Source organism: Giraffa tippelskirchi, chromosome 8 (genome assembly GCF_054371585.1).
Source record: "Giraffa tippelskirchi isolate mGirTip1 chromosome 8, T2T-mGirTip1v1.2.pri, whole genome shotgun sequence".
Lineage (NCBI taxonomy): Eukaryota > Metazoa > Chordata > Mammalia > Artiodactyla > Giraffidae > Giraffa > Giraffa tippelskirchi.
The window spans coordinates 142,898,298-142,912,814 of record NC_137282.1 but is presented as its reverse complement, the minus strand read 5'-3'; the positions used below and the strand labels follow the sequence as shown (position 1 = coordinate 142,912,814).

The 14,517-nt window shown below is 50.1% G+C and overlaps 1 protein-coding gene across 28 annotated transcripts; it reads right to left on the bottom strand.

The window, feature by feature from the left end:
• Window positions 1-733: 733 nt before the first annotated feature.
• Window positions 734-13,981, bottom strand: MDC1 (mediator of DNA damage checkpoint 1). 28 transcript variants are annotated; one of them, XM_081522797.1, is made up of 16 exons: window positions 13,940-13,981; window positions 13,362-13,526; window positions 11,979-12,120; window positions 10,710-11,093; window positions 10,555-10,624; window positions 9,614-10,257; window positions 7,996-8,061; window positions 7,738-7,830; window positions 6,452-7,249; window positions 6,301-6,344; window positions 3,513-5,807; window positions 3,305-3,430; window positions 3,002-3,184; window positions 2,660-2,785; window positions 2,453-2,563; window positions 734-1,513 (listed from the first exon to the last, which is right to left on the bottom strand). In XM_081522797.1, the coding sequence occupies exons 2-16, from the start codon at window positions 13,440-13,442 to the stop codon at window positions 1,346-1,348; spliced, it is 5,331 nt and encodes a 1,776-aa protein (XP_081378923.1). In that variant the 5' UTR covers window positions 13,443-13,526; window positions 13,940-13,981; the 3' UTR covers window positions 734-1,345. The 28 variants fall into 28 exon arrangements, with proteins under 28 accessions (XP_081378923.1, XP_081378937.1, XP_081378934.1 ...); XM_081522811.1 differs by having other exon boundaries at window positions 7,028-7,249; XM_081522808.1 differs by having other exon boundaries at window positions 11,972-12,120; window positions 13,779-13,978.
• Between the last annotated feature and the right edge of the window lie 536 nt (window positions 13,982-14,517).

Sequence of the window (14,517 nt, the reverse complement as noted above, 5' to 3'; positions counted from 1 at the left end):
AAAGTGCACAAAACCAATCAGTATTTTTTTTAATTGAAGTGAAATTCACATAACATAAAATTAACCATTTTAAAGAGAACAGTCCAGTGGCATTTAGTACATTCATAATGTGTGCAACCACCACCTCTATCTAGTTCCAAAGCATTTTCTCTTCACCCCAAAATAAAACCGTGAAACTGTTAAGCAATTACTCCCCATCTTCTCTCCCCTCCAGCCCTTGACAAGCACTGCCTACTGTCTCTATGGACTTACCTAATCTGCGTATTTCCAACAGGTGGAATCATACAATGTGACTTTTTGTATCTGACTTCTTTCACTTAGCATAATGCTTTTGAGGTTCATCCTCAAAATACTGTAGCACAATTAGTACCTCATCCTCTTTTATGACTGAATATAATACTCCATTGTATGGATATCCACAATTTGTTTATCCATTCATCTCCTCATGAACATTTGTGTTTTCATCTTTAGGCTCTTGGGAAAGTGTTGATATGAACATTTGTGCAGAAGTATTTGTTTGAACATCTGTTTTAATTCTTTTGGCTGTATATCTATGAGAATTGCTGGATCATATGGTAATTCTATATTTAACTTTTGAGAAACTGTCAAACTGCTTACCACAGTGGATGAATCATTTTACATTCTCATGAGCAATGTATATGGGTTCTAATTTCCCCACATCCTTATAATCAACCAACTTTTAAGATTTACAAAATAAAACTGCACTACACCATAAGGCACAGAGTGAATATTTATTTATCACAGACTTAAGCCTAGGCTCTAAATTTATAAATACTAGAAAAGCAAGCCAAAAAAATAAAAATTGCAGAGATTAGCTCAATGTCAAAGCTAAAGGATATATCTAACAAGATGGGATAAGGAGAAAGGAAAATATTTTAGGAGCGTTCCATAACTCTACCCTCAAACTTACTCACTCCAAACATCTTTTCAAGTTCCTGATGCTAAAATTGTTTTCACTATCTTGTGCAGGATGATTAAGAATCCCAGAAAGAAAAGACGAGAGCAATAAATGGCTTCCAAACAGGAGGCAGGACACTGTGTGTGCCACAAAGCAATAGGTACATCAGTCCAGCTAAATATGAGCAGCGACTTAAAACATCTGAGCCTGGGATTGGCCAACTTTAAATGGCCATTTAAGAAAAATCCATGGCTCCCAATCTCCCTATCTTTGTTTACCAAAAGGCCCGTTTCAGCCCCACCCATGTTCCAAGACAAATCAGATCAGACACCCCAATCTTTACTAAAGACCTAAGTTCTTTCTTCTGAATATTTCTAACATTTTCTATATTGGTCTGGGAGGGAAAGGGGTACCAGGGTGGGGTTTTCAGGTGGATGACATTTCCACAGTGGAGAAGGCAAAGGCCTCTGGCTTGACTTCCTGCTTCAGTACTCCCGTCAGCAGGAACTCGGGTGAGAGGATGGGCAGCCCAACCCGATATGGAATGGCACATCGAGGGAAGTCCTGGGAACAAGTGATCACGACCCTCTGAGGCTGGAGAAAGACAAACAGCGAAAAGAAAAAGTCAGGGGTGAAAAAGAATCCAAGAAATAGGTTCAGGACTCATTGATCACTCTGAGCATCACTAAAACAGTACCTCCTGATGGGAAGTCACATGGCACACTGTCTATGCAGAACTCTTGCCAGAAAGTTGAACCTGAATTTGTTCAAGCTTTTAAAATGAACTATGATTTACAGGAAATACAGAAGATAGAAAAACAAGGTAAAAGATATAACAAGAGAGCCAACAGAAAAATCCAGACCGTGGGACATTCTAAAGGAAAACTGACCTAGTTTCTGCCGTTAAGTCGGTGGCAGAAAAAAGGCTGGGTGGGTTGGGGTGGATGCTCTAGGCTAAAAGTGAATTAAGAGATACAGCAATTGTGGCAATACATGGATTTTGCTTGAATCCTTATTTGAACTGTAAAAAGACACTTTCAGATGACTGGAGAAATTTGATTGATGGACTATGACAAAGTGACAGGAAACAATTGTTAATTTTGTTATTGACCAATAGCGACGTGATTATACCAGAAATGTGCATATTTCTTACAAATGTATATTTTTAAAGTATGTAGGAAAAATAATAATGATGTTTACAGATTCCCTTAACAACCTCAGTGAACAAAATGAAAGAAAAAAAGGGAGCGACAGAGCAAATGCAGCAACATCTAAATTAGTCTATTGAATCTGAGTGATTGGTATACGGAGGTTCGCTGCATTGTTCCCTTTGTGTACATTTGAAAAGACTGTAAATATAAAAAAAAGTAAGTCCATTTGGTATCAGCAGACCTCTTCCCTCTTCTCCACCCGTTTCTGTACCACAGGACTTCCCCCAGCCTCTCACTGCTCTGTGCTGCCAGCTGTACCATTTCCCCTCTCACCTGTACCCATTCCAGCCACCTCTCCAGACCCTCAGCACACCACCCCTACCTTGTAGGACCGGGGCATGCTGGGTAGGATGGCGCCTCCACAGCAGTTGATGATTTCTCCCATCTGAGGTGGTGGTGGCTGGACTCCAGGTGTCACATAAATCTCATAGCCCTAGGAGGAAGGAAACAGTGGAGACAGTAGATGATGCGCTGAGAGCCTGTGGACGGCTGGGAAATGGCCGAACCGTGGGTCAGAAGAGAGCCTCACCTCCAGCAGCCTTCGCTCCTGAGCTCGGCTCAGGGCCTCCCGAAGGCTGAAGCCGAAGTTCTTCTCCTGCTCAGGATCAGTCACCAAATATTCGTCCGGGGGCAAGAAGCAGCCTGCCTTGCGGGACTAAGGATGGTAACAGTCAGCACCAAAGCTCAGCCCAGCCCTTCACCCAGCTCTTCGGTCTAGTTTACAGGGGGGAGCTCACGGAATGAAGCCTTCTGCTTCACTAACCTCATCTTCCTGTACCCATGCTCCTCCCACCACTTCTTAGAGCCCCACCTGAGCAGCCTTCTCTCGTCACTGTCTCTGCGGGTCTGTCACCATCTCCTGGCTTCTCACCTCGTGCAGCCAGGCCAGGGAGAGGATGGGGATGCCCCGGCCCAGGGCACACAGAAACTTGACCGTCCGGCGGATCCGATCAGTCACGAGGTGAGAAGCTTCAGCCACTGAGCTGGCCAGGCTGCCCCCCAGGGTCAGCACCGTCCTCTCTCCGCGAGCATCTACCACGCCCGTGAAGAGCACCTGTGAAGGGGGTTAGCCTGAGCTGGGCACAGCAACTAGCCCCTCCCCCAAATCCCCTGGGTCTCCTTCCATCCTCCCACATCTCCATCTCCCATGAGGCCCCATGGCCCTGTCTCCTACTTTGGGGGCCGTGGACTCCTGGATAAGTTTGGTCCGTCGCAGGCTGCGGCTTGGTCTTCCCTGGGACTCCTCCTCTGTCTGCTCTCTCTTTCTCTTGCCTGGACCTGGAATCACTACACCCTCACCCTGGGGGATTGAAAGAACTTGGTGGAAGTTTCCGAGCCCCCAGGTTCTTTCCTAACTTTGTGGCCCCAAGCCCTCTCCTCACCTCTTCCTTCCTTGGCCTCCCCGCTGGATTTTCTTCTTCTTCCTTAATGGTTGCTGCCTTCTGAGGGACTTTCCCTCTCTGGAACCGTTTTTGAAGTGGAGGTGAATGTGTAATAGCTGCAGGCCTCTTGTGGTTTTGAGAGGCCTTAGGCTGGGGCTCTGGGGTGAAGCCTGATCCATCTGCTGCATCCTCCTTTGGGATCTGGGGAATGTGAGGGGGTACCTCGGGGAGCTGGGCAAAGGCAGGCTCAGGAATGGTGCTAAGGGGCTCCGCTGCTTTCACTGCCCCTCGTCTTTGATTCCTTGAGGAGCGGGAGTTAGGTTCAGGGGGTGCGGAGTAGGGCTCATGAACATGAGCTGTGGGAGACTCATGTTTCCTAGTGGCCCTCGGCCTCCTGCTGCAGTTGACTTCGGGGATGGGGTCAGGGAGAAGAGGCTGTTCTGAGGGGACTGGAGACTGGAATTCAGGGGTAGTAGGAACCAGCACAGCACTTGCTGTAGAAGACCTTCGTGTCCTGCTTGGACCACCCTGAGCTATGACCTTGGGAGTGACAGGCTGGTCTGTGGGGGAGGAAGGTTTGAGGTCAGGGGCTGTGGGTTCAGTTGGCTGGGATGTCTTGACAGAGGACTTATGTGTTTGGCCCTGAGTGGCCTGAGATGTGGGTTCAGGAGCGACAGACTGGTCTTTAGAAGTGGAAGGCTGAGGCTCAGGGACTGCAGGGACAACTGGTTCTGGGGTCTTGACAGAAGACCTACGTCTTCTACACTGAGTGGCCCAAGGACCAACAGGCTGGTTTGCAGGGGCAGAAGGCTGGAGCTCAGAGGCTGTGGGAACAACTGATTCAGGAGTCTTGGCAGACGACCTAAGTGTCCTGCCTCTAGGGGCCTGAGATGTGGGTTTGGGGGTAACAAGCTGGTCTGTGGAGGTGGAAGGCTGGAGCTCAGGTGTTGTGGTGGTAACTGGATCAGAGGTTTTGACAGAGGACCTCTGTGCCCTGCCCCGAGTAGCCCTAGATGTGAGCTCAGGAGTGACAAGCTGGTCTGTGAGGGCAGAAGGCTGGAGCTCAGAGGCTGTGGAGACAACTGGTTCAGGAGTCTTGATGGAAGACCTAGGTGTCCTGCCCCGAGGGGCCCGAGATGTGGGTTTCGGGGTGACAGGCTGGTCTGTGGAAGTGGAAGGCTGGGGCTCGGGGGTTGTGGACATATCTGGTTTGGAAGTCTTGACAGAAGACCTCTGTGTCCTGCCTCGAGTGGCTCTAGATGTGAGCTCAGGAGCAACAGGCTGGTCTTTAGGGGCAGCAGGCTGGAGCTCAGAGGCTGTGGAGACAACTGGTTCAAGAGTCTTGGCGGAAGACCTAGGTGTCCTGCCCCGAGGGGCCCGAGATGTGGGTTTGGGGGTGACAGGCTGGTCTGTGGAAGTGGAAGGCTGGGGCTCGGGGGTTGTGGACATATCTGGTTTGGAAGTCTTGACAGAAGACCTCTGTGTCCTGCCCCGAGTGGCTCTAGATGTGAGCTCAGGAGCAACAGGCTGGTCTTTAGGGGCAGCAGGCTGGAGCTCAGAGGCTGTGGGGACAACTGGCTCAGGAGTCTTGACAGAAGACCTAGGTGTCCTGCCCCGAGGGGCCAGAGATGTGGGTTTGGGGGTGACAGGCTGGTCTGTGGAAGTGGAAGGCTGGGGCTTGAGTGTTGTGGGGTTATCTGGTTTGGGAGTCTTGACAGAAGACCTCTGTGCCCTGCCCCGAGTGGCCTTAGCTGTGAGCTCAGGGGCAACAGGCTGGTCTGTGGAGACACTGGGTTCAGGGGTTTTGATAGAAGACCTGTGTGCCCTGCCCCGAGGGGCCCGAAGTCTGGGCTTAGGGGTGATAGGCTGGTCTGTGGAGGTGGATGGCTGCAACGCAAGGGCTGTGGGGACAATGAATGAGGCAGTTACGTCGAAGGAACTATGTGTCCTGCTCCGAGAGACCCCAGATGTGGGTTCAGGGGCAATATGCTGGCCTGTGGGGGTGGTAGGGTGGGGCTCAAGGGGTAGAGAAGAAATTGGAGAGGACCCCTGGGGCCTGACTTTGGGTTTTGGGTGGACAGAGTTCAGCTCTGAGAAGAAGGGAGTCTCTGGAGCTTCCTGACTCTCATTTTGTCTGGTCCTGGGAATGGGCAGTTCTAAAGGAGCTGGAGAGGGAAAAAGGAGGGACTGAGGTGTGGGATGTTTTTGGATCTGAGAGATGAGGGAGTTTGGGAGTGCGGCTGAGGCTTCAGGCGCTGCAGGAGGCAGACAAGCATCTGAGGATTCCTGACCACCCTGGGGAGAAAGAGAAGTCAGGGAGGAAGAGACATAGAGAAGGGAGAGAGGACTTGGATATTGTTCTCAATACTTGTTTAGACAGTGTGCTCATGACACTTCTCTTTCTATCTGTTCCATTAGACTAGAATTAGAACTAGAATTTTAGTAGTTCCATTAGAACTGGAATTTCCTCTTCCCAAAGACCTCATCCCAAAAGGCCATATATGGACTATGGTAATAAAGAGGATGGTTGGGAGAAAGGGGAGGGAAGGGACATGAAAAAAAGAATGTTCTGGGTAGGGTAGAGGAAGACAGAACTTGGGAAACAGATATGGAAAACAACAGCTGTCAAGGTAAAACAGACGGAGGCTAACTAAGGAGCAGTGAAAATGGAAGAAAAATAAGAAGAAAAGGAAAGGAGTAGATGAAAGCAAGGTCAGGGGAAAAGGCCGTGCAGGAGATGTAGAGATGACCTGTGGAGTGAGGTGGGGGTAGAGACAGCAGTTCTCACCCTGGAAGCCTTCTCAGCAGGTGGCATCTTGCAATTCAAGTCACCTGGACAGAAGGAAAGACAAGCAGCTGAGGTCTAAGCAGTCAGTCACCTAGGAGTCAATTATCATATGGATGTGGACCACTTTGGGCTCCCCTCTACATTCACTTACCTCTCTGCTGCCTCCTGGGGCTCCCTGGGGCTCCCCTTCCTCCACCTGCCTGTCTCCCAGAAGCTACTGGGTCTGAAGCAAGTCCCTGAAGGTCTCCCGCCCCTGCTCCAAGCTCTGGTGGCGGACCAGAGGCTTGGCTTTTCTGGTCCTGGCCCCCCGCCTCTGTCTCCCTCATCTGTAGGCCTCTGTCCAGTAGCTCTTGGGGTACCTTGACTTCTAAACCACCTGCCTCATTCTCTCTCTCTGCTACCAGTTTCCCTGCTTCACTCTCAAATATTTCCCCTGCAAGAGTCTGCTTTTCTCTCTCTTTCTCCTGTGTTTCCTTGGGTGTCTCAATTTCTACCTTCGCAATCTCCATTCCCCTTCCAGTACTTGCACTTTTCATTTTTTTGTCAGATTGTTGGCTCTGAGTATCTCCAGCTAACACCTGATTTTGTTCTCTGTCCTGTATCCCCCGGATTAATTCTTCCTCTCCCGTCACATCTTCCCTCTCTCCTTCCGAGGGCAGTTTCTTGGTCTCCTTCTGCAGTGGCCCTCCCTCAGGTATCACCCTCTCTGCTGTTTCTCTTGGGGTACCCATGTCTTTCTCCACAGTCTGCATCCCTCTGCCTTCCATCCCCAGTGGCTCTGCGTGGACTGGGCTCTCTGGATGTTGCTCTTGCTGTGCTGTCCTAGATGGAGGAGGGCAAGATGCACAGGTGTCAAGGCGGGTGACAGCAGTTTGGGTCTCGGAGGCCTCAGACTCTCTCGGACAGAATGGCTGTGTCGACAAGACCTCCCATGCCTCATCCAGGGAACCTGGAAGCAGAGTCAGAGAGAGAGGGATGTAGGTTGAAGAGGTAACAGCTTGAGAAAAGATTAAGACAAATTCATGCATAATAAATTTAAGTGAGTTATTAAAGGAAAGCTGGGGATAAGGAAGAGAGCCATAACATTTCACTGGTGATCCAGTGGCTAAGACTCTGAGCTCCCAATGTAGGGGGATCAGGTTTGATCCCTGGTCGGGGAACTAGATCCCACATGCCGCAAGTAAAGAGTTCGTGTGCTGCAACTAAAGATCCCGTGTGCCACCGCTAAGACCCCGTGCAATCAAATACATAAATTAAAATAAACTTAAACTAGTTGCTACAGTAGTTGCTCTCTGGGTCTGACTTAATGTGGTATTCTTTTCTGATGAGATGGAGGAACATCAGCAAAAAAATGTCAAAGACTATAAAAGACACATGCAGAGGGGGGAAATAAGGATGCCAAGTCGGGGGCACAGAAAAGGCAAGAGTTTCTCATACCTGTGGCTGGGAAGCTGCAACAGGAAGGGCCAGGCTCTTGGGGCAGAGGAAGTAGGAAGGCCTGGGTGGGCTCATCCTCCACGCTGGGGACTGCTGCACAAAAAAGCATGGCCTGAGCACTGCTCCTCCACAGAACTCTGAGGGCCCATTCCCAGTCTTCTACCCTGCCCATGCCAGCCTTCACATCCTTCAAGGACCACCAGTCTAATCTCCCAGCTCCTGCTTGTACCAGTATCCACACAACACAGATGGCCTCACCTTCCAGGCTCTGATTCTCTCTGTCTACAAAGCACTGGGTAGCTGGTAGGTCCAGATCTTCAAAATCTGGTGGGGAGGAATGCAGGATAATTAAAAAAGCAGAGCTGATCCTAACTCCTTTTCTCTACTGTTCTCTCTACAGCCCCAATCCCATGCAATAGACTGAATCTATGTCTTCCCAAAAATTCTTATGTTGAAACCTAATTTCCAATGTGAGGGCATTAGGAGGTGACTGGGAGGTGACTAGGTCCTGAGGGTGCAGCCTACATGAATGGTATTAGTGCAGGCTCAGCTGTGGCTCAGTGGTAAAGAATCTGCCTGCCAATGCAGAAGACACAGGTTCGAGCCCTGATCCAGGAAGATCCCACATGCCCTGGAGCAACTCAGCCTGTGTGCCACAACTACTGAGCCTGAGCTCTCGAGCCCGTACTCAACAAGAGAAACCACTGCAATGAGAAGTCAGTGTACTACAACTAGAGAGTAGCCTCAGCTCCACATAACTAGAGAAAAGCCAGTGCAGCAAGGAAGACCCAGCACAGCCAAAAATAAATAAAGTCATTTAGAAAAAATGAGAGAAAGACTCCAGAGAGCTCCCTTGGGCCCTTTTGCCATGTGAAGACATAATGAGAAGATGGCTATCTATAAGAAGAAAGCAAGGCCTCATCAGACACTGAATCTGCTGGTGTCTTGATCTTAGACTTCCCAGCCTTTAGAACTGTGAAAAATAAACTTCTGTTGTTTATAAGCTACCCAGTCTATGGTATTTTGTTACAGCAGCTCACATGAACTAAGATATGCTGGAAGCTAGAAGCATTCTTTATCACAGGCCTTCAGGGAGGAAGAAAGGCCAGCACTTACCATGGAGGTTCTCTCGAGAGTCTGTGGCCCTATCCCCATGTGGTTCTCTCTCCCTTCCTGTGGTGGTCTGGGCCCCCTCTTTCTGCGGTTGGGGCTCCCCTGGAGTGCCTGTGTCCACCACCAGATCTGCTAGGTTTTCCCTTGAGACTGGGAGAAGGTCTTGCTCCCCTGGTGCCATGAATGACCCACCCTGGATCCCGGTGGCAAATCTGTCCTGTTCAGGAACAGCCACGGCCCACGTGGTCCCAGCATCTTTTTCCGCTGGAAGCTGGCTCTTTCTGACACCGGCCACTGCTAAGGATGTGTTCTCCGCATCCGGTTCACAATCCCCAGCTAGAGGAGGTCGGGCTTCCTCTAGATGCAGCATGGGGAGCTGTGACGGGCCCCCTTCTGCCTCTGCATTGGTGTGATGTGTCCACGCCATGCCTCGTACCTGACGCTTCTATGGAAGTGCAACAGCTGGCCCCAGTGGGACCTCGTCCTCCACTTGTGCAGAGGCCTGGCTTCTCTCCAGGTGGACCCCCGGTGAGCTCTCATCTTCTTTCCCCTCTGTATCACTGTCCCTGGGAGGATGCTGGCTCTTTTTTGAATATTCCCTGTCCATGTGACCCTTGGGAACCACTCCCTTCCTTTCCACTGGGAGCCCCTCTTCCTCCACATCTGTGTCACTGTCTCCCCTAGCAGAGGCCTGGCTTCGCCCCCAGAAGGGCCACTAGTTGGGCCCTGTCCTCTTCTGCATCTGGATCTCGGTTCCACTTACCAGCGTGGCTCTCTCTTAGATGTGCCAGTGTCAATGCTGCCGCGACTTCGTCTGTATTGCTGTCCATCACCACGGAGGCTTGGCTTCTGTCCGGGGGGGCCTCCCCTTCCTCTATATCTGTATCACCATCAGCTGGACTCTCCTGCTGACGTGCCACACCAGGTGCCTGGGGGCTCTGTGTACCAGCTTCGTGGAAAATCTGCCTCTCCTTCACGGGAACCACTGCTGGGGTAGCAGGGATCCCTTCGTCTTTCCCATTGGTATCACTGCCTATGAAGTTACAAGACCAGGCCCTTTTCGGAGGGACCCCAGCAAGCCTTCTTGGAGGCCCACTCTCATCACTCACATCTGTGTCACTGTCCTCCCCAGAAGGCTGGCTCCTCTTCAGAATCACTCCAGTTGGAACCACCCCATTCCTTGCATCCCTCTCGATTTCTGTGTCTCTGTTCTTCTCTTTCACAGAACACTGATCCTTCTCAATCTGGATTTCGGCCATGACAGGTTTAGGCTGTTCTGTCTCTGCAGCAGTACCTCTTCTGGCAGCTCCTGATTCCTGACTTTCTTCCTCATCCGTGTCACTGTTCAAGTTGAAGGCAGAAGGTGGCCTAGGCCCATCCGGGGCAGGGGAAGGCCCTTCTTCATCACTGTGAAGGGAAAAGAAGAGAAGAAACCTACAGAATCGATTCTCCCAGGAGGGATATTCCACTCAAGCAGGAACTCCTTGAGAGCAGATGCAAGGTAGTACTTGCTGTCTGTCTCCAGGCCATTAGTTCTCTAGTTGGCACATGAGAGATGCTCAGTAAAAATTCAGTTGAGTGAAGGAGTATGTGTGGTTCCTCAGCCCAGACTTTGATGGTAATTAGCTCTCCCAGAGATGGCTCCTCCAGCCCCTGATGCCTCATCCATTTGAAGACTCAGATACCTGGCCCTTTGACACCCACCTCTCTGGAACGACTGTTGCCAAAGAGGAGGTCCTTGGTCCTTTCACCACACACTTGTCCAAAAAGGAATCTGCCATGAGTAGAAAGGAGTAAGTGGAGAGTTTTACACTCACTGTCCCTGTCTCCTCACCCACCCTCCCGATACACAAACTTACCTACTTCTTCCTCTGAGTCCTCAGCCAACAGAAGCCTGGGGGGTTGAGTTCCTCCCTGTACCCTGGGTGTCTCCTCTACAGTTAGAGGGCGGCCCCGGGAGACAAAAGGCCGGGGGACATCCAAGCGATGGTACTGGCAGGGCAAGTCAGCAAAGAGAATCAACTCCTGGTCCCGCAAACGATGACTCACCCCAGGGCCCAGGACCTTAGGAGGCCGCAGGATTTGAGTGCCATTGAGGCTCCCGCAATCCTGGAGGACAGGTGCCTTGTCCCAGGCAGAAATTTCAATCACTGCATGTTGTTTGGAGATGGATGAAAAGGGCAGGACCACAGAGCAATCAGGCATTCGGCCTATCATGTTCTTCCCGAGGTAGAGTGGGAAGTCTAAGAATTAGAGAGGTAGGTGAGTTCCAAAGCCATAGTCCTAAGTTGCTATTAAAAATGTTTCTGTTAAGTTCCCCACAGCTCACTCAAGGTCCCCCCCATGCATTAGAAAAATAAAAGGCCCTAGAATAACTAGCTAATAAAGAATATATGCAATGCATTATTCATAGTCAACATTCCACCCATCTACACTGGATTGTTTCTACTGTGGTAAAATATACATAAAATTTGGGCTTCCCAGGTAGCTCAACCGGTAAAGAATCTGCCTGCAATGCAAGAGATGCCGGTTTGATCCCTGGGTCAGGAAGCTCCCCTGGAGAAGGATACCCACTCCAGTATTCTTGGGCTTCCCTGGTGGCTCAGACTAGAAAGAATCCGTCTGCAATGTGGGAGACCTGGGTTCGATCCCTGGGTTGGGACGACCCCCTGGAGGAGGGCATGGCAACCCACTCCAGTATTCTTGCCTGGAGAATTCCATGGACAAGAGTCTGGTGGGCTACAGTCTATGAGGTCACAAAGAGTCGGACACGACTGAGCGACTAAGCACAGTACAGCATACATAAATTTACCATTCAGCCAATTTTTAAATGTATAGCACAGTGACATCAAGTACATTCACATTGTTGTGCAAAACATCACCACCTTCCATTTCCAGACCTCACTGGATTTTTATCTGAATTCCTTCATCTTCTCCTACCAAAGTAAAATCATCCCCATGGAGTCCAGGTCCCTTGCCTGGAGCAATCAGATAATCATCCCCCTGCTTTTCCATTCCCAGCAAGATATTCTTTTTTCAGATGCATATCTAAGCTTGCAACCATCCCATTACCTCCCTACAGAAATAAGAGGCCTATACCAGTACTTTAGCACAAAATTACTCCTGACCTTTTTCTGGTCCATAGGAACTACTGAAGACATGCAGCTGCCCTAGGGGCTCCAAGCTATACCCCAAAGATTCACTGGGGCTCTCTTCAACCACCTCCTCTTCTTCAACTTCCCAGTTTAAAACCTGGGTGTCTTCCATGATCTGGGAAAAAAACACATTATCCCTTCCTTCAGTGGCTCACACACACAGCCTCAGGGAGGAGATTGGTAACTGCAGTCTCCTGGACAGCTATGGGGGCTGATGCTTCTCTTTCTGCCAATCATTCTCGTTATTCTTCTGAAGCATTTAAGAAATATCTTTGACCATGACACAGAATAAGAAAGAAATGTTACAGAGTTCCAAGGACAGAAATATAAGGGTCTTCCCTGGTTGTCCAGTGGTTAAGACTCTGCACTTCCACTGCTGGGAGGTGTAGGTTCCATCCCTGGTCAGGGAACTAAGATCCTGCATGGCCGAAAAAACAAACAAAAAACCAAAACCAACAAACAAAAACTGAGTTGAGAGACTTCTCTGGTGGTCCAGTGGCTAAGACTCTGTGCTCCTAATGCAGGGGGCCAGGGTTCAGCGCCTGGTCAGGGAACTAGATCCCACATGCCCCAACTAAGGCCACACAGCATGTAGGATCTTAGTTCCCCAACCAAGAATTGATCCCCTGCCCCCTGCAGTGGAAGCACTGACTCCTAACAACTGGACCGCCAGAAAATTCCTTACTTTCTATTTCTCAGATAAAGAAACTGCAATAGGGATGGATTAACAGATTTATTCAAGAGCACTCAGATAATGGGCTTCCCTTGTGGCTCAGCTGGTAAAGAATCCGCCTGCAATGCGGGAGACCTGGGTTCAACCCCTGGGTTGGGAAGATTCCCTGGAGAAGAGAAAGGCTACCCACTCCAGTATTGTGGCCTGGAGAATTCCAGGGACTGTAGAGTCAGACAAGACTGAGTGACTTTCACTCAGATAATGTCTCTTCCTCTGTTTAATATTTTTTGATAGTTTTCCACACCCATAGAATAAAATAAATCTAAACTCCTTAGCAAGACCCTTAACGATCAGAACCTCATCTCCTGAAATGTGTATCCCACCCCCACCTCATCCAAGCCTGTGGTTCTACAACATGGACCTTCTCCCTAATCTCTGAACACTCTGTCCCTGTTGTCTCACATCTGCAGGCCTTAGGCAGCTCCTTAGGACGTTGCCCCTAGTGTTCTGACCCAACTCCTACCCATCCTTTTTAGCTCAAATGTCACTTTCTCACCAAAGCCTTGCCTTTAGTCTTCTCTGTGTTCTGGTACTTTCCCCTATTCCCCATGTATCCTAAGTGTTTCACGGTGGTTGGTGGATTTGTATTATCCTAATAGGTCTCACCATAGTGTAACTATTACCTTCCATTTCTGCCTCACACATCCCCCTTGAGGACTGGACCAGTTAGAACTGTCTTTTCCCCAAGGGTCCATCATGTTCATTCAACAGTAGTTACTGTGTACTTGGTACCACTAGAGGTATTCCGAATACATTCATGAGCCAAACGTAAAATTAACTCCGCTCTCCTGATGAAATAATAAGATGAAAAGTCAAACTAGTATGGGTGGGAATTAAATTTTAAAGATGCTACCCTAAAGGGAAAATGTTGACAAGTAAGGAAAGTGGGACACCTCCATGAAGAAAGTGTTAACATCGTCTTCATGATGGCGAAGTTAGCTGGCGCCCATGACCTTCGGCTCCAAACCAATGGGCCTTCATCTTTGATCTCAGATCCCAAGGGTTCCCTCAGAGCCCAACCTCTCCCAGTGTCTTCATACCTAAACCCAGGGAGGGCCGTCAAGTGAAGATGAGGGTTATAATCCGAGAAGCAAATTTTCAAGAATCCTCCGCCCAGTCGTACCCAAGGCACGCCCCTCCCGCCCTCCGGGAGAACCAAGATGGCATCCGGAGAGTCGTAGGCGAGGCCCCCAGAACTCACCTACTTTGAGTCCTCGCGCGCGCCACCAGTAACGGCTGCGACAGGGGTGGGGCCAGTGCCTGAGCGGGGAGGGGTGCGATTAGCTGATTGGCTGAAGCCTTTGTCTTTCTCGGCCCTGCAGTAAGCAGATGGAGCAATCCATCAACGCGGAGGCACAGCCGGAGCCCCGCCCCGCCCCCTTACGGCTCAAAGGGGTGGCTTCTCCGAGGAGACTGAGATCCGTTGGGCGAGGCGGTAATCGGAAGCCGCGGAAGGCGCTCTGAATAGCGCACTTCGATTGGGCAGCTCCAAAGGGACAACCCACTGCGGTTTCATCACCCACTTCCCGCGTATATTTCCAAGTTGCGACCACAGAGTCTGGATGCCAGCAGCGGATAGAGGGGCATACCACAGTCGTCGACCTAAGCATTTAGCGCGGCCAGAGCGCCTTCTCTGGTCCTCCCAGAAATGGTGTCCGCTGACTCATGAGAAATATAAACGTTGAGGGCTGCAGTCGTGGCTGAAGACTGCAGTTTGGAGAATAGCCCGTAGGCGTGGCGCTTGAGGACTCATTACAATGGAAGTTCATTTCCTTTTGA